Genomic DNA, 22,870 nt, shown 5'->3' with positions numbered 1-22,870 from the left:
TCCCTTAAAGGTGCATGGTGCATGTTGGCATCTCTTGGCAATCCTTGCCCTTAGTTACAGGAGAGCCACTCCTTCCTGTCACCTAGTAACTTCTTAATAGTCAACATCAACTCAGAGTTTCTGAGTTAGAGTATGATTTGTCAGTGTGTGAGTGGCATATAGGACTTTTTTAAACATTATTTAGGTTACAAACACTAAACAGCGTAGTCTGAAACAAGGACAACACCTGTGGAAGTGTTTGAGCAGAAAAAAAAATTGTGGTAGTATATTCTGAACATAAAATGGAAACGGCTGAAGTTAAGATTACACCTGCAGGCAATTCAGGCCAACTCCTGGAAAAAATCTGGCACCTGAACTTGCTAACGAGAGATGTGCTTCTGAAAAGTGAACTGGATAATGAAGGTATCACAGAGTATGTGTTTAGACTGATCACTTTAACAAAAGAACTGAGCAGATCTCTCAGCCAGCAGCTGGAGAATGTTACTGAAGGTCTTCAAGACACTTACCACTTGCTGAGTGCTCTCCATGACAAACACAAGGAATTGACTGCAAGTCCAGGCAAGTATGGAGGGAATTACCTGTAAGGCGAATGGGCTGGGTATACTGGATGTTAAGTTCTGCTGTGTGATGGTGCTGGGGGACCTTACTTTTCATTTGTTAGTATTTCAGTACTTGGTCATTCATTAGACCAAATGAATTCATATTTCAACAGTTGCATTACAGTGGTTTTTAGTCTTTTACATGAGATTCAATATGAGACTCATAATTGTCATTATGGAAAAAAAAATAAAATTAACTATAAAGAACTGTTTCAAAATTTTATGTATATTATACTTCGGTGGATTTATCTTGGCCAGACACCAGATGCCCACCCAGCAACTTACTCTCCCTCCTCAAAATGATAGGGGGAGAAAATAAGATGGAAAAGCTCATGGATCAATATAAAGACAGTGAAATCACTTACCACTTACTGTCATGGGCAAAATGGAATCAACTTAGGGAAAAAAATAATTTAATTTATTGCCAATTGCAATCGATTTGAATAGTGAGAAAGAAAGGCAAAAAATTAAAACAACACCTTTCTCCCATTCCTCCTTTTTTCCAGACTCCCCTTCACTCCTGCATTCCCAACTCCTCTAACTCCTCCCCGGCCTGGGAAGCGCAGGGGGGTGGGGAATGGGGGTGGCAGTCGGTCTATAACAGTTGCTCTGTGCAACTCCTTCCTCCTCACGCTTTTCCCTGCTCCAGCATGGGTCCTTCCCAAGGCCCACAGTTCCTGTCAGGAAAAGCTGACCTCTCCATGTGCTGCGCTTCCTTCAGAGAGTATCTACCTGCTCCGGCATGGCGTCCTCCATGGGTTGCAGAGTGGACATGGTCTCCCATGGTCTGCAAGGAAATCTCTGTTCCAGGCCTGGAGTACCTCCTCCCGCTCCTTCTTCTCCAGCCATGGTGTTCGCAGGGCTGTTTCTCGCACTTTTTTCTTCACTCCTCACTGTTGTCCGCTGTTCTTGCCTTTTCTTAAATATGTTTTCACAGAGGCAGCACCAATTTCGCTGGCAGGCTCAAATCAGTCCTGCAGTAGGCCCATTCTGGAGCCGGCTGGAGCCGGCTGTGTCCAGCACGGGGCAGCCCCGGCCTCCCCTCACAGAGACCACCCCTGCAGCCCCCCGCTGCCAGCGCCTCACCAAGTAAACCCAACAAACATAGTCTACAGTCCGCTACAAGTAACAGCATAGTTAAAAAAATAACAACAAAAATAAGAATGTGTTCTTCCATGTTAGCGTACAGGTAAACACATGAAATTCAATTTCTTGCATGTATAATAACGGTGTGCTTATAATAACAGTGTTACTTATTGTGAGGACCAAATCCAGATTCTTTTTGCTGAATGATTTTGCAACGATGAAACAACTCTCTTTCCTCAGAAACAGTATCTTAGCAAACGTGTGAAAGTAGAAAAGAAAACTAACATTTCTGCATTTAATAGCGGTCTAACAGCATGATGCATAGACAGAGAGAGACACTCCAGGAAGAAATTTTTAGCTGTGTCTGCATTTATGAGCCTTTGTTCTACAGGTTTATTAAGCATCCACAATAATAAAAGAACATTTTTGTAAAAATAAAAAAAAAATTTTAAAAATCCAGGCTCCAAGATCAAGCTAAATTCGCCCTGTCTGCCTCATGGCCTATATGACTTTTTTTTTTTTAATTTTTTTTTAGATTTCTAAGAATTCAATATAATTTTACTTCTAAAAAGCTACTTTTCCTCAGCTGACACTTTCTCATAAAACAGTCAGCAAAAAGGTTTGAAGACAGTTGCATATAAACTGCCACCATATTCCAAAGCCATGTTATCAAACATCAGAAAAGCACAGAGAAGCAAAGTGTTAGAAAAGCAGTGGTGGCAGAGCAGTAGCATAAAAGAAGGCTTGTTTCGAGGTTAATCTTGTAACAGAATGCAAAAAGTGTCTTTTCAGGCAACACACTGGATAGTGTAAAGTTGCAAGGCCGTGTCTTTGCTTGGCTTTAACCACTGCAGTATTAGAAAAGACACATTCACAGCGTATAAAAATGCCGTTGTTCTGAGTGACCCTGTTATCTTCAAATTTGATTTTAGGGAAGTCTGAAGAGCTGTACGATTTGTTTTTGGGTTTTTTGGGTTTTTTTACAAAATGCAAAATTCAGGGAGGAAATAGATTAATTTTGGCAGTTTTGTTGAAGCTTGAACTTTGCCTTAAAATGAGACTAGGAAACGGTCTTTTACAACCCCTTATGCAAACAAAGCAGTACAAGCTATGTTATTTCCAATCCTTTTGTTTTATTTCTCAGCTCTGTTATATTATTTAGAAGTTCTTCTTCACTATTGTAAAAGTGCCCCTGGAAAAACAGCAGTAATTTAGAACAAACTTTTTATTTTTTCTTTGAACTACCAGTGGCAAAAAAATATTAAAAGCGTGTTTGCTTCTTTTTCTTTTTCTTTTTCTTTTTTTCCCAAATATAGTAAAAATCTAGTAACAAGTCATTTGGGAACAGAGAAAGTATTGCAAAAGAATAATTTTTAGACTGAGTTCAACAAGAAAAATCTCTATTCCAAACTGTACTCTTTATAGGTTTAAATTAATCAGATGTAAATAAAGATGAAAGTGAAAGGTCTATCTAGACCATATAACATCCCATATTGATGTGTGATGACATTATTACTCAATAAAATTATTTTCCAAGTTGAAAACCTTGAGCTATTGATTTACCTTATGTTATTGAAAAAAGTGTATGTAAGCCAGTTGTTTCCCTTAAGACTTGTATCAGCCCTTTTTATTGTACTTCCCTTGTGTGTCTGTGTCCATTATACGTGGAGAGCACACCATACTGTGTTTCATTCTGTACAATTTTCTTATTTGTGTTGACTTTCACTGGATTAACCTGCAAAACAAAGCTTTTCAGGATCTCATGCAGCGAACAGGAATAAGAAAGAAATTTTCACAGAGGTTTGCAATATACCTAGCTAATGAAGACACAGTTCCAGTGATAGACATTGACAGCATAAAGTGAGGGGACAGCTGAAATAATACATCTGAAATCCTTGGAGAAAATATGTGGAAGGATTTCCAATAAAAAGTGTAAGATAAGTAAAATAAGGGATCATAAAGTAAATACATTAAAGATAGAATCTTACAGGAATGGCACATAGTAATTGTGTGCTTTTTGTGCATCCTTCTTCAAACACTGTTTTTAGTTTTCTGCACGAGCAACCTCCACCATTCCCATAACTGGATGCCACAAATTGCTGAACTTAGTACTGTATATGTGCCGGTGTTTTTGTATTATCCTCTATTCTCCATAGCAAAAATTCAAAGCTGCTAAGCATGTTTAATACTGAGCCCATGTATAACAGCTTTGTTAGAGACCCATGTGTAGAATCTTGCAGGATTCAATTTTAGAAAATACATATAATTAATGTTTAGTTGTAAAGCTCTTCCCAAATTGATTTGGCTATAATTTACCAATTCCATGCTTCAAATTGATTGTCATCAAAATTTAGGCAGTGTCTCATCACTAGCAAGGTATTCATTAGAGTTGCCACAGTAGTATTTTGACAAATACACAGTTGTACTTGGACACGTACACAAATGTACTTGTCTGTATTCAGTTCTTCAGCAATTCACTCAAATTGAATAGCAATAAATACAAAAATATTAAATGGAAGCCAGGAAATACATTGTGCTTCATGTATTGAATGGCACTATGGAATTAGGTGGAATTCATTAGGTATGTGTATAAGAGTTTTCACATTTTTCCTGGCTTTCATAGCAAAATTCAATTGGTTACCTTATTTTTTTTCCCCTCAGAGTACAAAGGAATTACAGATTGTCTTCAGAAAGTAAAGGATTATTTGATAAATACAGTCTCACACCTTCAAGAGGCAGAAGATAAGCTTTATGCCGCTAGTTGCAGACAAGGTGATGATTCTCGCTTCTAGAGAAATAGATGTGTGTTGTTCTGAAGGAGAAGTGACAGAGTATGTACAAGCATCTTCTAGTCCCAGTCAGCAATCCCAAAGAACTCCTTCCCTGAACAAGTGGGAAAGTCAGAATGTTGATCAAATACAGCCAAGTGAAACTAAAACTGTGGAAAAAGACATTATTGCATCATTAGCTGAAAATGTATCTGCTCAAGAACAGGACCTTAGCAGAGAACCTCCAATAAAAAAGGAAGATGGTGAATACAGACTACTAATGAACTCTGTAACAGAGAAAAAAGATTGCAATGGAAAAGATAAACCTCATGAAGGTAGCTCTGAAAAGTCTCCAGAACCAGCTTTTCAAGATGCTTTTACAAGCAGTGGGGAAGGCAGTCTAGCTGGGCCATTGAATGACATTTATGACAGAACTGTCAGGAATCTTTTTGAACAGGAAAAAAAGGCAGTAGTCAAAGAATCTTCAAAAGGGGTAGAAAGTGAAGACCATAGACTGACAGAGCAAATGGGAGACAGTAAAATGGAAACAAATAATGAGATTTGTAGGAATAACCTAATGACCTTCACGAATTCAACACAAACATGTGATATTACTGCTGTGAATCCTTCTATGAATGACTCAGAAGAAATACAAAAATCTAGGCATTGGATGAAGAAAGAGTAAGCATATATTATTTTTTTTAAGAACAGGTGTACATAAATATTGCTTTTTAGCATACATACCCTGCTGTCCCTGCTTGACCTGCTGTTTATGAACAGAGAAGGAATGGTGGGAGATGTGGTGGTCAGAGGCTGTCTCTGGCTTAGTGACCATGACATGATAGAATTCTCAATTCTTGGTGAAGTAAGGAGGGGGGTCAGCAAAACCACTACCACAGAGTTCTGGAGGGCAGACTTCAGCCTGTTCAGGTAGCTGGTTGAGAGAGTTCCTTGGAAGACAGTCCTGAAGGGCAAAAGGGTCCAGGAAGGCTGGACATTCTTCAAGAAAGAAATCTTAAAGGCGCAGGAGCAGGCGGTCCCCATGTGCTGTAAGACGAGCTGGCGGGGAAGACGACTGGCCTGGTGGAACAGGGAGATTTTGCTGGGACTCAGGAAAAAAAGAAGAGTTTATCACCTTTGGAAGAAGGGTCAGGCAACTCAAGAAGAGTACAAGGATCTTCTTAGGTCATGCAGAGAAAAAAATAGAAAGACAAAAGCCAGCTAGGACTCAATTTGGCCACCGTCATAAGGGACAACAAAAAATGTTTTTACAAATATATTAACAGGAAGAAAAGAGCCAAGGAGAATCTCCATCCCTTATTGGATATGGGTGGGAACATTGTCACCAAGGATGAGGACAAGGCTGAGGTACTTAATGCCTTCTCTGCCTCAGTCTTTAATAGCCAGACCAGCTATCTGCAGGGTATTCAGCTGGTGAAGGGTCTGGAGAACAAGTCTTATGAGGAGCAGATGAGGGAACTAGGGTTCCGTCTGGGGAAGAGGAGGCTGAGGGGAGATCTCATCGCTCTCTACAACTACCTGAAAGGCAGTTGTGTAGAGGTGGATTTTGGTCTCTTCTCCCACATAACTAACGATAGAATGAGAGGAAATGGCCTCAAGTTGCACCAGGGGAGGTTTAGACTAGATATTAGGAAAAATTTCTTTATGGAGAGAATGGTCAAACATTGGAACAGGCTGCCCAGGGAGGTGGTGGAATCACCATCACCGATGTATTCAAAAAACATGTGGACATGGCACTTCAGGACATGGTTTAATGGGCATGGTGGTGTTGGTTTGACAGTTGGACTTGGTGATCTAAAAGATCTTTTCCAACCTTAATGATACTGTGATTCTGTGGGCCCACAAACTCAATATGCATGTATTAAGTAGCTGCTGGTCATGCACATAACAGTTTACAACTTAAGCATGCACAATGAAGATCTTCCATTTGGTCTAAAGTAAACTGTAACTTTCTATTTGATTGCATAGAATTTTTTTATGCCAGAGAGGGGCTGACTCACAGCCAGTAAAATCAATAATTCCAAAATTGCTGGAAATCATTAAGAAATGACCCCAATTAGTCAGTTTTATAATAATTTGTCAGCTGTTCTGAAACAAGTTAAACCTAAAAATTTTAATGATTTTCCTATCTATTCATAAACAGATGTTTTTATGAATTATATGCTTATGCTACAGTTTAGCACATCATTATAGTAAAGTATATAATTAAAAATACAAGACACCACACCATTCAGAATACAAAGAATAATATTTTATATTCTTTTTCTCCAGATTTCTAGTGGAAGAGAGTGGTAAGAATGAACATGAAGTAGCTTGTTTTATTAAAGGCCCTGCAACTGCTCTGGAGAATCTGAAATGTAAGATAGTCAATGACAGTAGTTCCTTGGTGGTGGATGATTCCGAAGAGCTGGTCAGCAATGTCATCAGTATTGAATGCTCTGATTATAAGAAAACAATCCCTCTCCCTATCAACATTGCAATCCCATTTACTTCATGCTTCAGAGGAAATTATCGAGAGATTATGGTGAAGCTGACTGATGTGAACTTTCAATCAAATTACTTAACTCCTATTTCTTTGGAGGGACACCAAGGAAACCATAAGGTTGGTAACCTTTTATCTGTGCATTGTAAAAACATCATTCCAGGTTCCCAGTTAAGCCTCTGTGGAATTATACAAGTAAAGTTGTCATTATTAAGCCATATTGCACACTACGTGGGGTTAAATTGAACTTTTCTTCCTACTTCCTCAAGAACTAATCCTATTTGAAACGTAGTATTTAATGTTTCACTCATCATGTTAAGGCAAGTGCTTGATACCACAATATTAATGACTAAGTGGTTCATGATTTTTGTAAATAAATGTAATATGTTGCATTACTTGGTAAAAGTGAGAACTTAAGAAGAACTGTTTTGCATTCATATCACCAAGAAGTAACACAATTCTGTGTGTATGAGTCCAAACTCCACCTCAAAGAAACATGGGATAGTTCTTTTTTTTAACTGCTGATGAATTGCATTGGGCCAGATTCATCACCCAGTTTATAAGCTTATTTCATTTCACACCAGTCATATACTGTGATATTAATGACATTACATGATGACTAGAGATCACAAAATAACTGAGCATACAGGTGGCAATAATAATTAATTTATTCTCATTTCACACTTTGCTCTATAAATAATGTTGTTTTCTCAAAATGTTGATCCACTGTGGAAGACAGCTTCTTTTCCCTACGATTTACTCTAACCCCACATTCTCTTTGTGCAGGAAACCTTTGCCGAAGTGAAAATTTATCAGCTAGGTGTTTTTTCTGTGTTGTCATGCTTAAAGAAAGAAACATTTACTGTTCCAAAGGTAGGACTCTTACAAAAGCTGAGCGTGGATTCTAGAATCTCTTTCTATTACCCTCCAGAAACATTCAGTTCTCCAGCAGCCATGCAGTTAAAGGTGAGCTTGAAATAACAGACTTATGGAAGAAGTATTGTGTATCTGATCAGTTCTGAAGCAAGGATGCCAATAATGTTAAAGGGCAACCTGTTCCATTATTAGAAAAAGTGAAAAGCGGTTGCAGCTCCACATCCTGTATACACAGTAAATGGTTTCCTGTCAACTTTGTTAAAGCCACGTAATATTGTCAGTAGTCAACATTATATCTCTAGCTAAAAAGAAGAACCATCTATCTTTGATATTTCAACAATGACATAAGCATGAAATCAAAACTTCAATGCTTGGCCCAGTGTTTAAGTTAACAAAACAATTTTTCTCACCTGACCTTCCTCATTTGTACTAGGCAGTGCAACAGAAGGTTTTGTCACCTCTTAGTCTCATGCTGAGAATAATCTCAAAAATTGCTACAGTTATAATATGTTTCTCCCTTGCTCCATAAAAACCTTGATTCTGAGGTACAGAGCAGCTAAAACGAATAGTGAAAAAATATAGATTTGAAAAATCTTAGAGAATTTTCAAACTCTAAGGGAGCTCAGGAGTTTCAAAACTTGAACTCAAAGCAGGAACAACACAATCAAAATATTTTAAGCTGTAAAGGTTTCAGTTTTTGATGACTTTCAAGCATTTGGTTGTGCATTGTATGAAGTGCTGATACATTGATAGGGTTGTTCCTGGGTTATAGAGAGGAGCCTAAAGCTTCTGTGATAGTCTAATCCAATTCCAAAAGATAAATCAATTTGTAAAAAAATGGTCATGTAAGAGAAGATTTATTCATTTGCAAATTAATTGTACAATTGCTTTCCGTATTTAGGTTCAACCGATTGAACCATCATTGGTTTTCACATTGAAAGCAAGACACGATATGTACCACTCAGTGGTATCTACTAGTGCACTGATTTATGTTCAGCATCCTTCAGCCCAACTGTTTAACAGCTCAGTCACTATTACTTTACCCTGTCCTCCAAATCTAGAAAAAAGAAGACAAGGACAGGAGAAAGAACATGTGAGAGCCATTAGTGCTACAGTAAAGAGGGTTGCTATGGCATACCATCCTTGGTAAGAACAACTTCACTACAAATTCAGCATTTTCAAAACATGAAAATTAATTAATTTTAATAGTTGCTGATAATAATTTTTTATATTAAAAATGTTAGTTCCTTAATACAGCCTGCTATACTTAGAAACATTGTTAGAAATACAAGAGCGAATCCCCACAATTCTCATGCTATAGCTTCACTGGGAAAATTAGTATAGCATTTGATGTATAATCTTTAAATATGCTGACCACTGCTAAATGCTATGTTTCTAGCAGGAGTCAGGATGAAAAATTCATGGGTTTTTTTCTCCAAGAAATGTTAAGCCTTTTTCATCAAAGCCAAACATTGAACATAGAGAATAACCACCTCTCAAAGCTGCTGTGATCATTGTTTTACCAGTTGATGGCTTGGCTACCCTGGCCTTTGAATTTTCTGGTCTTTAGTTCTACACATTCTAATGGCTACCTGAGTCAAAATTTATGAAACAACAGTTTGGAGTAGGTCACTTTTGTGGTAACTGCCACACTAGATTAAAGACCAGATTTTTTCCAAAACACTTACCAAAAAATTTCTAAAATTTAGACCTTTTGGAATGTCTTAAAAAAGCATTAAAACATGGAAATTCCTAAAAAATCTCTAGATTTCAGTTGTTAACTGGCAGTTCAATGAAATTTATCCATCATGCACATGAGAATATGCATAAAACACATTGGTGAGAAAAAGGCCAAAACCGACCTCATCTATTTTAACAGTCAGTTTTTATCATCTCATGCAGGAAAAAAATCAGTCTGAACTTACCATTTGATGTCCTTCCAGTTCTGCTACCACGGACAACTCCAGATTCAGAAAGACTTACTGGGATTTCTTGGTAGGGAGTAGCTTGGGACAAGAGTCAGCTTTGAAGTACTTCTACTTTAGATCATTGAAGAATTAGCTCATTCCTGCTGTACTAAACATTATCTTTTTCAAAATTAATGTACATATATCATGGTTTAACCCCAGCCAGCAACTAAGCACTATACAGCTGCTTGCTCACTCCTCTCCAGTGGGATATAGGAGAGAATCTGAAGAGTGAAAGTGAGAAAACCCATGAGTTGAGATAAAGAGCAGTTTAATAATTGAAATAAATTTAAATATAATAATAATATAAAAATTGTAACAAAAAGGAGAATAACAAAAAGAGAGAGAAAAAAACAACAAGAAAGACAAGTGATGCAAATGAAAAAAACCCCAATTGCTCATCACCAACCAACTGATGCCCAACTGGTCACCGAGCAGTGGCCCACCAGCCAACTTTCCCCATAGTTTTTATGCTGAGCATGACATCACATGGTATCAAATATCCCTTTGATCAGTTGGCATCCACTGTCCCAGCTGAGTCTCCTTCCAGCTTTTTGTGTGTCCCCAGCCTACTCACTGGTGGGGCTGTATGAGGAGCAGAAAAGGCCTTGCCTCTGTGTAAGTGCTGCTCAGCAATAACTAAAACATCCCTGAATTATCAACACTGTTTCCAGCACAAATCCAAAACACAGCCTCATACTAGCTACTATGAAGAAAATTTACTCTATCACAGCCAAAACCAGTAGGACATGCCAAGATTATAATTATCTCAAAAATAAGCAAGGTACAGATGGAGAAGACAGACAGTGTGCTAGCTTCCATTTCTGAAAAACTTATCCAATGATGTTTTAAAGAGGTTACACTCACACTGATCTCTTAGATTATACATACACCTTTATCGCAAACTTCAGATTTGGGAAGGGTGCCAATGTCAGTTTATAGGAGATTCAAATTTAATTTCCTGTACCAGAAGCATTTCATTGTGTGGCAGTACCCTCATGGCATCTGTCTGTTCTTAATATAAGTTTAAAAGTGTCATAGCACTTCAGATTCTCAGTCAAAGCATATCCATGAAAAGACCATGGTTTGATTGCTTATTTCTATGTAAATTCCTTAGAAAATGATGCCAACATTTTTCTGTATTTGCATAAAGGCTGAGGCTGTAGGCTTGAGTAATGCTTAGGCTGTCCTGTCTGGAGTATTTTCTTTTTTGGATTGTACATAGGGTGTGCATTTGAGGTGAATGCGTTATTCACATCTAGTTTTTAAAAATTGATAAGGAGAGGTGTATGTGAGAGGAGAAGTATGTACTTCTGTAAAAAGAAAAACCTCGTGTTTCATTGGTTAGGATAAATTAGCCAGAGCATGTCATGGCACAGTTGCTTGATTCTGAGTATTAAGCAGTATCAACAAGATATCAAAGTAATCACTTGATATGAAGAGAAGCTACTTTTATTTTCTCTATTGAACAAGATAATCGATAGCAGTCATGTCCTATTTTCTAAACTCCTTTGAGGTTATTGAGCAATATTTGATTCCAGAAGAAAAGGTGGGTTTGTGTTTTTTTTCCAGATATCAACTTCTAGAGAAGCTAGATCTTGATGAATGACTCAAAGTCAATCCATAATAATGACTGTGCTTGATATTAAAAGATAGATTAAACTAGATTCATTTAGATAGCAATCATTCTTACCCTCCCTCCCCTTCCTGGAGAACTGGAAAAAATAAAATCTCAAGAATTCTATCACTTACATACTCTGGAGTATAGTTACAGATGTAGATTTTCAGTAAGGTGGGAAAAAAACATGTAGTCATCAAGGAAAGCAGAAGGGAAAGCACAGCTACAAATGCAAGCTTACTCTTTCTGCAGGATCTGTTTTTTATTGTATTTTTTCCTATAATTCCTTGGCTTTCCAGGGCTGTGAGTGCTTCTGTGAGAAAAAATGGGGAGAATCCCAGTGATTCTTTGAAATTATTGGGTCACAGAAACAAAGAAAAGGGATGGAAAGTGTTTGATGATGTTATCATCCAGAATGCACGGAATGGGCTTGTATCATTTGAAATAAATGAGCATTTAGAAAGGTAATGTATCAATAATTTAATAAAATTTTATTTACTAAAATATTTAATTCCAAGTATATTGATCCATGGAAATTAGTAGAGTTAAGAATCATCCACTATTTAATCATTAACTTTCCATCATCTCTTTCTTCCAATCTGCGGTATAAGATCATTTAGATTTGTCACTCATAATTACAGAAAGTATAAATTTGTTTAAATATTTTTTCATCTATAGACGGTGCACAATGTAATCGATACAAAACTTGAATCAGAAAATGCTGATATTAACCTTAATTTGAAAATGTAATCTAGCTCTCTACAAAACCATAATATTTTTTGGAACTTCTTATTAAGAAATATTCTCTTACTTTCATCTCAAATTCATATGTATTTGAATTCATAGATACAGAGTCAATGTACTCTACACTAACAGAAGAAGGCAAATTTCCACCCTTTCATGGATTGGAAACAAGAATGAAAAGGAGGTAGCGAAGGGTCCATTGGAGACTGAGCTCTATGTTATTTTGCATAATAAATTGTTAGCAGTTGATAAAATGATTTAAGATAGAGCTATTTATTTTCTTGCCTTTTTTTTTTTTTTTTTAATACAGCTTTGTTGTCATTCGTCTTTCATTCCTCTTGGAAAATGCATATCTTCTCCTCTTCGCTCAGGCTCTGGAAGAAGCTGTTTGTACCACAATGGCTAATGTCATACTGTATAGGAAAAGAGAAAACCCATGTAAAATACTAGTTTTGCTATCTCCATCCAAAGAATTGACCTGTGAACTTCAAAATCTCCATGAGGAGGGCTACTTTGGTCCCCCAGAACCTACACAGCAGTTCCCGTTAAGAGAAGGAGAGCAGATTCATTTTAGATTTAGAGGCAATATTTGTGCTTCAGGTAAGGTAATTAATACATACATCTGGATGAACATTATCAATCACCTCAACTGTTCAGAAATACTGTATGTGAACATTAGTAGATTGTGGTTCGTCAGAGCACATTTAGTTATTTCAGTGCTTTATTTCTTGTAAATGATAGGCGTGTGGAACTACATGGGAAACTGCTCTAACTGAAAAATAAAATGTACTTGATGAACAAGATTCTGAGCAACCTGCTCTAGGTGACCCTGCTTTGAGCAGCGGGTTTGGACAAGATGATCTTCAGAGATCTTTTTGAATTTCTGCCATTCTGTGAAACCTGGTCCCTCAGAAACAGCTGATATCTTTTATTTCAAAATGGCAGGATTCCATCAATGGCTTTTTAATATAAAGATTATTTTATAGGAATTAAACAAATTCCAAAAAAAAAAAAGAAACAATCTGCTATTTTGTCTGTGTAAATTCACTTAAAGTGAGTGAGACTAAACACCAAAATCCAGGGCATAATGTTGCTTTTTGTTAATTGCACTATGAATTGAGGTGATAAGAGAGTTGTTATGCTGTTTCTATTACCAGCCTCGAAAATGCTTTGCAGTGGCTGCCACCATTCAGAGATTTGGTTAAAGGGAAAAGAGGCAAGAAGCCTCAGAATAATTGTCACCCAAAATCACGTATAGTCTTTTCTGTCAGTTTTGGAAAGAATTTATAAATATATATTTGGTCCTCTGAATATTTTGTACATAAACTCCCACTGAAAACTCTGTTTACCCTAAAGAAAAGATTATTCTTCAGAAAGAGAATAGCCCCCCCAAGAAATGCCTGTTCATATATGGAAAGGATAGTTTGCATAAAGAGTTACCAATCAAAATGGAATTACAAATCCTAAAAATCCACCTACCCCTCCCTCCATTCTTTTTGTTGTTACAGATAGACAGTTCTCCATCATGAATAACCATAAAGCATATACTTCTAATTGCATTCAAAACACCATTTTCTTTTTATTTCTCTCTGTGTTATGTACTTTATCCCCTTCTGTCTTCCTTACTTTTCAACTTGTAGCACAGCCTTCACCACTTACTCTTATGCCAACAGTTCAGGGGTTAAGACAGCTAACTAGGAAGACATTTTTACTACTGAAGCAGGCTGGCAGGAATGTTTGAACATCAGATGTTCAATATAAAGTAATAATGATGATAAAGAACAACTGAATGTTATGTAATTAGTTTTATTTGACTCACCCGAATGAATTATTTTAGATGCCACACGTCTAAATACAGTGTAAAAAGATTTTTTTATTTTTATATGGCTTGCAGAGAATGGAAAAGATTTTGGAAAAGCATACAGGCTGATTTTTCATTCACAAAGAAAACCCAGGCTGGAGCTCGAAATTAAAGAAGTGGATGAATTCGGTAACCACAGCTCACCTCATTACAAAGGAACAGCAGTTTTTTATAAAATTACCAGAGAGATGATAACCAAGGAATTGGAACAATGCTTGCCATATGGTGACTACCAACACCAGTCTCCACTGTGTAAACTAGCACTAACATTACCAAAGGTGGGTTTCTCACTTGATAATGTTAGAGATCTTTCCTTTTTTTCCCTTACCACATATTTATTAGGCAAAAGGATCTTGGTATGTTTTTTTGCTTTACAGATACGCCTAGGAGTCACTGATGGAGAAGTTCTGATCTATCAGCAATATATAAACACCCTCATAATTTCTCTTAGCATGTGGGAGGGACCCTCATCCAAGCATGAGCATAGAAAAAATGTTTAGCAGAAGTTTTTCACCCAGTTGCTGTCCCCAGATGGTATGGCCCTGAGAAGTTATTACTTAAGTTTCAGTTATATACGTCTTGTATCCTTGCCTAGGAGTGCAGAATTGCAGATTGTAGGAGCATTAAATGGTTCATGTAACCTGTCTTTCTCCTATCACCTGATTTTTCTATTATGCCTGATAAGCCTCTACAATACAGCCATGTGGGCAATTATCTCAATCTCTGGTGAAAGCTATTCCTACATAAATTAATCTTTAATACTCCTGCAATGAAATCTCATTGTAATCTTTTCAAAGAGCCTAGGTATAAGCTCCCTATAATTGTACAAAAAGCTGCCACTAGATTACTGCTATCAAATTTGCATAAATTTTAATATAAAAATATGTACAGTAACCCTTGGTCTAAATCTCTTCTGACAAGCAGTAGCGTCTCTCTTTTTTTGAATTGAATTGACTTCACTCTTCCTTAAGATATCACCTGCAAATATATCTTTTATTTCATAAACATACCTCTTGATTTCTCTCTCATCTCCATTCTCCCAAGTTTTTACTTAAAATCTTCTTCACTTAACTGTTCTTAATTCTTAAGGGGAGATCTCTTTTAGTGACAAGCTCCATAAGTTTTCTTTTGAGAATCACATGCTTTCAAGCACTTTGTTTTTCCACAGGGCTAGCATTCCATGCGCAGTATTCACAGAGAGGGAAATACAAACTCTTGAGGTCCAGTGGGATGATAAAAAATAAAATAAAATAAAATCTGTGGCACACCCTAGACATCAGTTATTTTTCTTCCATCCCCCTGTCTAGCTTCCATCCAGTTCTTCCACTTTATTTAATCTTACTGCATAATAAGATTTAAAGGGTTGAACTGCATTTGTATTAAACCACAAGGGTAATTATCAAGGGTCTTAGTTTTGGGTTGGCATATATGGTCTACTGCTATACATATTAGTCCTTAAATGTTCTATTCAGACTTTTCAAAACAAATATTTCTGACTACTCCTTTTATCCTACTAGATTTAAGGCCATGTTTCCTCTTTCCTAATGTGGCTGAGATCTTGGAGTCTGGTCAGTCTGTGTAAGTGTGTAAGAATATATAATATATGTGGGTACACACCAGCACTCAGGCAGCCTACTCATTTAAATGGAAATAAACAGAGGATAACATCACCATTGCTGGTAAATTGTAAATATTATTAGAAATTAAGTCAAACCTCAGGAATTGTGATTTGGGAATATTGTGTTGTTTGGGGAATATTTTCTCTACAACTATTTTTTAGTAGTGGCTCTACTTCTAAATTAATCAGTCCAAGCACAGAGTACACAAGTTTGATGCAGAAAAAGTCTGCTTAGAGAGACAGAGTTATTATATCATTTCAGAAAATCACTGTTGCAGCATCTTGCAAATAATTTTTCTTTTGCCTCTGGTAAATATATTTTAAGAGGTGCATTTCAAAGGAATCCGAATCTTTGTTAAATGCAAATATTAGGCCAAAAAAAAAGCAATCAAAATGCTTGAAAGCATTTGCATATTGATAGCTTTTTCATTACGTGATTTGTATTTTCTGTCTTGCACAGAAAGAAATACCTCTCTGTACAATGAAGAATAGTATCAAAATAACATCTTCCCTTATGTTGCAAGTCATCTTAGTACATAAAATTTTATACTTTGCTATAGTTAGTGAACCCTGATACTTTTTGATCTATCTTCCATCCATCCAGTGTAATAATTTAAAATTGATGCCTTAATTCATTTTTTTTAGAGAAGAAATATTCCTTAATAATTTAGCTAGTTCAGTTATAATGTTTCTGAAGAATTATAAAACATTAATGAAGCTGATTATTTTACTTTAGTGAATAATTAGTAAAATAAATAAAATATAGCTTACTGTTAGTATACAAATACATAAGGCAAATGGGAATTTTACCCACACCATTGTCTGGTGGTATATAACATTCACTAACACAAGGTTACGATGTTGTTCACTGTTTTGCTCTTTATACCCTGTTCCAGCCAAGTAAATCTTGAATTCCATAATGACCAAACTCACATAAATTTTAAGAACAAAAAATGTCGTCTTTTGGCTTGTTTGCTGGCTGAAAGACAGGGGGGAAAATGTAGGAAAAAGTGGTTTGTTTTCTCAAGTAAAGTCCCACATGGATTCATGCTAACATGCTAACATCAGAAACTTTTGAATAATTAAGTGAAAAGTCTGATGACAGTACAAAATATTCAGAGTACTAAAGTTGTCTGTGAAGAATCACAGAATATGATGGTACTGAGCAACCAGAAAATAAACTAGATAAATTACATGCTAATAGGTGTGTTGTTGGGATGGAAGTACATATCTAATTTTATACCGATAGACTCCAAATTGCCTATTACCACTCAAGATAAAAATCTTTGGTCATTTGCTCTATGAAAACTTCCAAAACACTCACCAGCAAATAAAAAGGTAAGCAGAATGTTCCAAATTATTAGAGAACAAAAATGAAAGCAAGATTATGCAATATATCTATGAGGCATCCACATCATGACTGCACTCTGCGGTTCAGGTCGCAGAACTCAGAAAGAGGATTTGGAAGAGGAAAGAAAGAAGATGATCAGAAACATGGTGTTGTTCTAGGTACATTGACAGTACATAAACAGTACATTGATGAAAACACTTCAGGCAGTTTCAACAGAAGTTCAAATTTTGCATATACTTATGAATATTATGGAGGAACTGAAAAAGGAGTTGTTATATCATCTTTCACAGGATAGAACAATGATATTGGTAAGTGGTAGGTGTAACTAGTAATATAAAAGAACATATATTTACATACAAAAAATAATCAAAAGATGAACTCATTTTCACAGTATATTTGCAACAGTTAAAAATGTGTTTGAGCTAGAAAAGGAGTTGACTGGAAGAGAGACAGAACCATATATTAAACTTAATGGTCTAGATGCAACTAAGTGCCAGAGCAATGAAAAGGAAATTCTAATTACTTACTATATCTTACTATGTGTTCTAAAATTATTAACAATGATAAAAGCACTGACAGTAAAAATTAACATAAGAACTTTTATCCTGTTTTCACTCCCCATGATCTGATCAATATATTTGAGTCAGATATATCTTCACATTTAGGTGGGCTTTCTAATGATTAAAAGAAATAGAAGGAAATAGTTAAAATTGGATGAGAAAGCACAGTTATGGAGGAATCGAATGCACTAATTATACAACCAACTACACCAGCCATCTGTCAAATGCAACTGCTATTTACCACTTCATTAAACTACAGGTCTTGCATTAATGTTCATATAATGTGAACCGAGACTGGCACTGTCCATGATTAGTCATATGCTGATGCTATTAATATATATTGCCAAAGCACCGAGAATCATCTGACCACTTTCATGTGCATAGACATACACTCAAGCAATGTTTCTTCAATTTTGCTAGTTTCTACCACATGTATACTACTACAGTACAGCAATTAAGCTGCCACAAATCTCACAAGCATATCAAAACATAAAGCTGTGTTCATTATCTGACCTATTGGTAATGCCATGTTGTTTACAGTATTGCTTACACTAACACAGCTGCCTAGAGAATTCCAGTTGTCACAGTAACGCTCTCACGTCTTAATTGTGAATTAGTTGACTTTAAGTTGTAATGTTTTTGATGGACTTCTCACTTGATCCCAGTATGCTGGGGGAGCCTTGCATGGTTTGGGAATAAAATCCCCAAAATAGCAGTAAATGCAGGGCAAGAACAACAAAGGCTATTTACATTTCTACTGCTTTGTTGAGTTAATACATATCTTAAGTTTAGTTTAACAATCTTAACGGATTAGGCTTAATACACATGAGACCAGAAACACTCAGTGTTGCCATTAACAATAGCAATTTTCTCCACAAAATGAAATGAAGTTTTGGCTTTTGTTGTTGTTGTTGTTGTTGTTGTTGTTTGCCAGATGATAAAGTTAAAACCATCCACACAGTGCCTGGTTTTGGTTATGATAAAGACATATGGAATCTTTTTAAGGCAATCAATCTGACTACATTTTCACTCATTTCTGTGAAATTCCCACCTAAATTTATCTTGAATGGTGGAGAGAAGACAGTAACTATATGGATTATAAGCCATTTTTATATGTATGTTCCCACATTATCCACTATCTTACAAATATATTTCTGACAGTGGTGAAAGCAGGGTTTGTTTACTTTCTATGCAACCATTTAAATCAGTTTCTAGTTTAAACATTCTACACTTGTACAGAAGTAGCTGATCTTCACTAACGATTCCTATTTATGGAGCTTTCATTTCCTCAGCATTAGAAAACACTGGTTGGTCAAACTTGTTATTTTCAACACAAGTTAAATAGACTAGATCAGGTTCTGACATCAAGGTATGTATGTGCATATCAGTAATACTTCTACTGATTTCAAAGCAGTTGTATTTATGTGAAACTGAGCTAAAGAGTTTGAAAGCTTAATTTCTCGTTTTCTCTCTGTCCTGTTTGATATGCTCGTAGAGTCTGCTCATGTCTGAGAGGTCCATTTGACAAGGCACTTCAGTATTACTGGCTGAAATCAGAGTGCTTTGCAAAAAGACATTGTTGTAATACATACAAGCATTATCAAATTACTATTCTGCTGAAGTTTTATGTCTAATGACTGTCCAACAGCAAAATAGCATGTGATCCTCTGCTTCAGAAAGGCAGCTGCTTAGCTAATTGAAAGGCCTTACAGACTAGAAAACTGCTTTGACCGCTAAGAGTATTTTACTTACGCTGTCAACCAGAACAGTGGGGCTACATGCCAGTGCAGCTGAACTGTGGGTGAATTTAGCGCTTCACCACAGATATTTAATCTTTAAAGGCAGATTTAATGTTTTAGATCTAATGCATTGTATATTATTACACTATTTCTAGACAATACTCATTTTTAATTCTTATCATTTTTTACTACTATTTTAATGTTAAGTAGCATAAAGTGGTTCAGATTGAAGTCAATGCATGGGTAATAGAGTTCATCTACAATAACTTTGAAAATCTCATACAGACTTTTGAGGTGCTAAATTCTCGTTAATGAATGAAAATAAGTTTAAATACAAATGTATAATTAAACAAAGCCAAAGAAAGCTGTCTTGGAAGAAAAACAATGCCCCCTTCTGGAAGAGCTTTATATTCCTTTTATTCTGAGGGATTGTTTTAGCCATGTTATGTGATCTTCACGCTAGGGCACATCCAGTGACAGAATTGCTGTAGAAGCACCCAAGACGAGGTGGATTCAGATATCAAGATGAGTACAGCACAGGATGGTTTTGCACTGCCAAGCAGTGCATACTGTGTGCATCCTGTGCATGCTGAAACCCCCTACCAAGATGACTGAGTGCAGGCCTGATGAAAAGTTGTTAAATTCACAGGTTAATAGGTAACAGTTATGATTATATTGACCTTTTGGATATGTAGCTCAGTACATATGAAACACTCCAAATAGTATACAGTATATAAAATCTGTATTATAAAAGTATTTAAGCCAAGCTCGTCAAGGCTTAGTATGCCTAGCAGGAAAAGGGGAGTAATTTAGCCAGAGTTTCACGCTCTTAATTCACAAATGGAAAAAAGAAGCTCAGCGAATAAAACTGGAGCAAGTTTCACAGGGAAAGCTGTGCATAAACAGCCAGGTAATACAACTAAATGTGTGTGACAAAAGTAACATGAGCCCTAAAAGTGGACAATTACAGCTTTTAACAAGAAAAGAACTGACCTTCACTTGATACAAATTAATCTCTCCTCCTGCTCAGTGCTTATGTGATTTCTTGTTCTACGTGGAGTAGGAAATAACAGTAAAGCCCACAAGCCTTTCCTCTTTCTCAGTCATATGGAAAAAGGACAAAGTTTTGTTGGGGTTTTTTTTGCCAGTATTCAGAGGAAGAGAGGAGGAACTCTGTACTTTCTAATGAACTTGTCCTTTGAATTCTGATTATTATTAGTGATTTACAATTAAAATTGAACCCTGTAAAATTAGTAACTACAGCTACAAACATAGTACAATTTCTAGACCTAACAATAGCTGCTGCATACCTAGAAACTCTTATTTTCCTTGAAACAGTATGATATCCACACAGTTGTAACAAGAACACAGGCACAGCGAGGCAAAGTTAATGCATTATTCAAAATTAGAATCTATTTCATGTACACAGGTTCCATACAGATTTTCTATACACTCAATTTCTAAACACCAGTCATGACATAATGCTACTGATCAAACATTTATAAAATTGCATAAATTATTAACTTTTTAATAAGGTGCAATAAACATCCATTTGGTGTAAACATACTTACGTTAATTATTTTAATAGCTGTATACGGATCTTTACCTGCTGATGGTGTTAACTGTGTTAACTGGTTTTTAATAATGACACAATCCTCTGTGTAGGTAGGACCCATCTTAAATGCTGGTTTACTACAATCCACCCCTATGTCCTATATCTAATCCTTTACTCATTTAGTCATTTCTCTTTCCTCAACACATTTTCTCTGATAGCATGAAAAGTTGATCAACCGTCCACGAAGCACAAAAAGAATTTCTTCTGATTCATTGGGTAAGAACACATACATAATATATTAATATCAATAAAAATAATAGTTATATTTGCTATTTACTTTAATTAAATGCCAAGATTTGTTTCAGCTGTAACTGACATTTTAAAACGCCATATTCATGAACCAAAGTAGTGTTAAAAGATATTAAAAGAAAAATAAAATTACCTGTTTACCAGGAAATGCAAAAGCTCTTGTATGATAATGTTGTGGTGGGATGCTTGAGCACCGTATGATTTTCTGTATAAGGAGATTCAGTTTGTACTGGAAAGCTCTGGTATATGTTGTGTATCAGTCATAAGAAATGTCCAAATCCTTTTATTTTATGCTAGATTTCCCCATGCAGTTCCAAAAGTTATAGATCATTGCTGAATCTGCTCTTGACTAAACTAACTTGATGTATCAGTGCAGTTACTAAAAATTACATTAGAAATAAGAAGTGATGATGTTTTCCTTGAAGTAATAAACAAACCATATTTAGTTGGGGAGTTTACCCACTGAGCCTCCAGCTTTAGAAAGCTTTTCAAAAGGAAGAAAGATTTACATAGCAGAAGAATAATGCTCTTAATTTACTAATTTTTGCCCTTCAGAAGCCCTATGGGACAACTTGTTATATTGGCTTGCAGAAGAACTTGCAGAAGATAATACATCATTGCTTGCTTTACGCTTACCTGTTCGGCAGAGCGTACTTCAGCTTGTTAGGCTGAAGTGCCCTGATGATTTAACACAACAGATTTATGAGCTGCTTTGCTGCTGGAAAAAGACCCTCCCAAGGTCAGCTGATAAACAGCAGCTCCTGTCTCGCTATTTGCGGAAGAGTGGCAGAAGTGATCTTTCAGAGGAACTTCTTTTTAAGTGGCAAAATAAAGCGTTCACTTGATGGAATCACCGGCAGCTAACAGCCCTATTTCTCTTTCTTGTTGAAAGGTGTGAATATTTCTGTGATATCTTTGGATGAAAAAATGACAGAGATACCAGTCAGGGACCAGACTGCTTATTTATTTGTTACTCTGCAACCTCTTTACTAAAGCAAAGTATAATAGCAATGTCCTTCCTTGCTAAAAATGAATACTTCTCCTGTGGAAAAGTGAGATATTGAAAACACAGGTATGAAGGATTATCAACTGGTCTGTATAGGTTTCTAAGGACTTTACTCGTTTCCACATACCATACCCAATGGACATAGAACCATATTTCTACTTACTTTAAACACCAGGAATTATTTATTATACTTTATCAAAATCTTATGAATCGTTCCATGACATATAGATTAATCTACATCTAGTAATAATAGCTACCAGGTTCATCAGAGGAAAGCATAATAGATCATTATAAAGAACAGACAGAGGAAATTTCTTTAAGGTTTGTTAGTAATTAATCCTGACATTTATATTCTCAGTGAATGTTTTTTATCCTTGTGAATGTCATAGCAGATTTCAGTGTTACCACATAAGAATATTTAATCTGTTTCCAGAATTTACCAGGTTTGTTGCCTCACTTTTATCTATCATGGTAATGGGGTTTTTCAGGTTACCATCAAATTCGGAAAAAGGAGTATTTCTTCATATAAGTTTTAAAATGTAGTGCTTTGAAATGTCATTCATTATACTGGGTTCTTGTATTGAAGGTACAGATAGTAAACCAGGTGTATTTGTGTCATTCCTTAGCCATGTGTATTAACCTCTAAAAACTAATTTCTTTCCAGAATGCTAAGTAAGACTAACCTAATTTTTAAAAGTCAGAGCAATAGC

The 22,870-nt window shown here is 36.1% G+C and overlaps 1 protein-coding gene across 1 annotated transcript; it reads left to right on the top strand.

The window, feature by feature from the left end:
• Window positions 1-1,341: 1,341 nt before the first annotated feature.
• Window positions 1,342-21,999, top strand: DTHD1 (death domain containing 1; the record flags this gene model as incomplete). Its single annotated transcript, XM_081998914.1, is given in 11 exon segments — window positions 1,342-1,688; window positions 4,267-4,474; window positions 4,476-5,134; window positions 6,746-7,076; window positions 7,743-7,922; window positions 8,734-8,978; window positions 11,717-11,881; window positions 12,472-12,761; window positions 14,056-14,300; window positions 21,064-21,121; window positions 21,710-21,999. Coding segments are annotated over 11 exon segments (3,018 nt in total).
• Between the last annotated feature and the right edge of the window lie 871 nt (window positions 22,000-22,870).

This window comes from Phaethon aethereus, assembly GCF_964289735.1.
Source record: "Phaethon aethereus genome assembly, chromosome: 4".
Lineage (NCBI taxonomy): Eukaryota > Metazoa > Chordata > Aves > Phaethontiformes > Phaethontidae > Phaethon > Phaethon aethereus.
The sequence above is the reverse complement of the archived record's forward strand: the minus strand, read 5'-3'. Positions and strand labels throughout refer to the sequence as shown.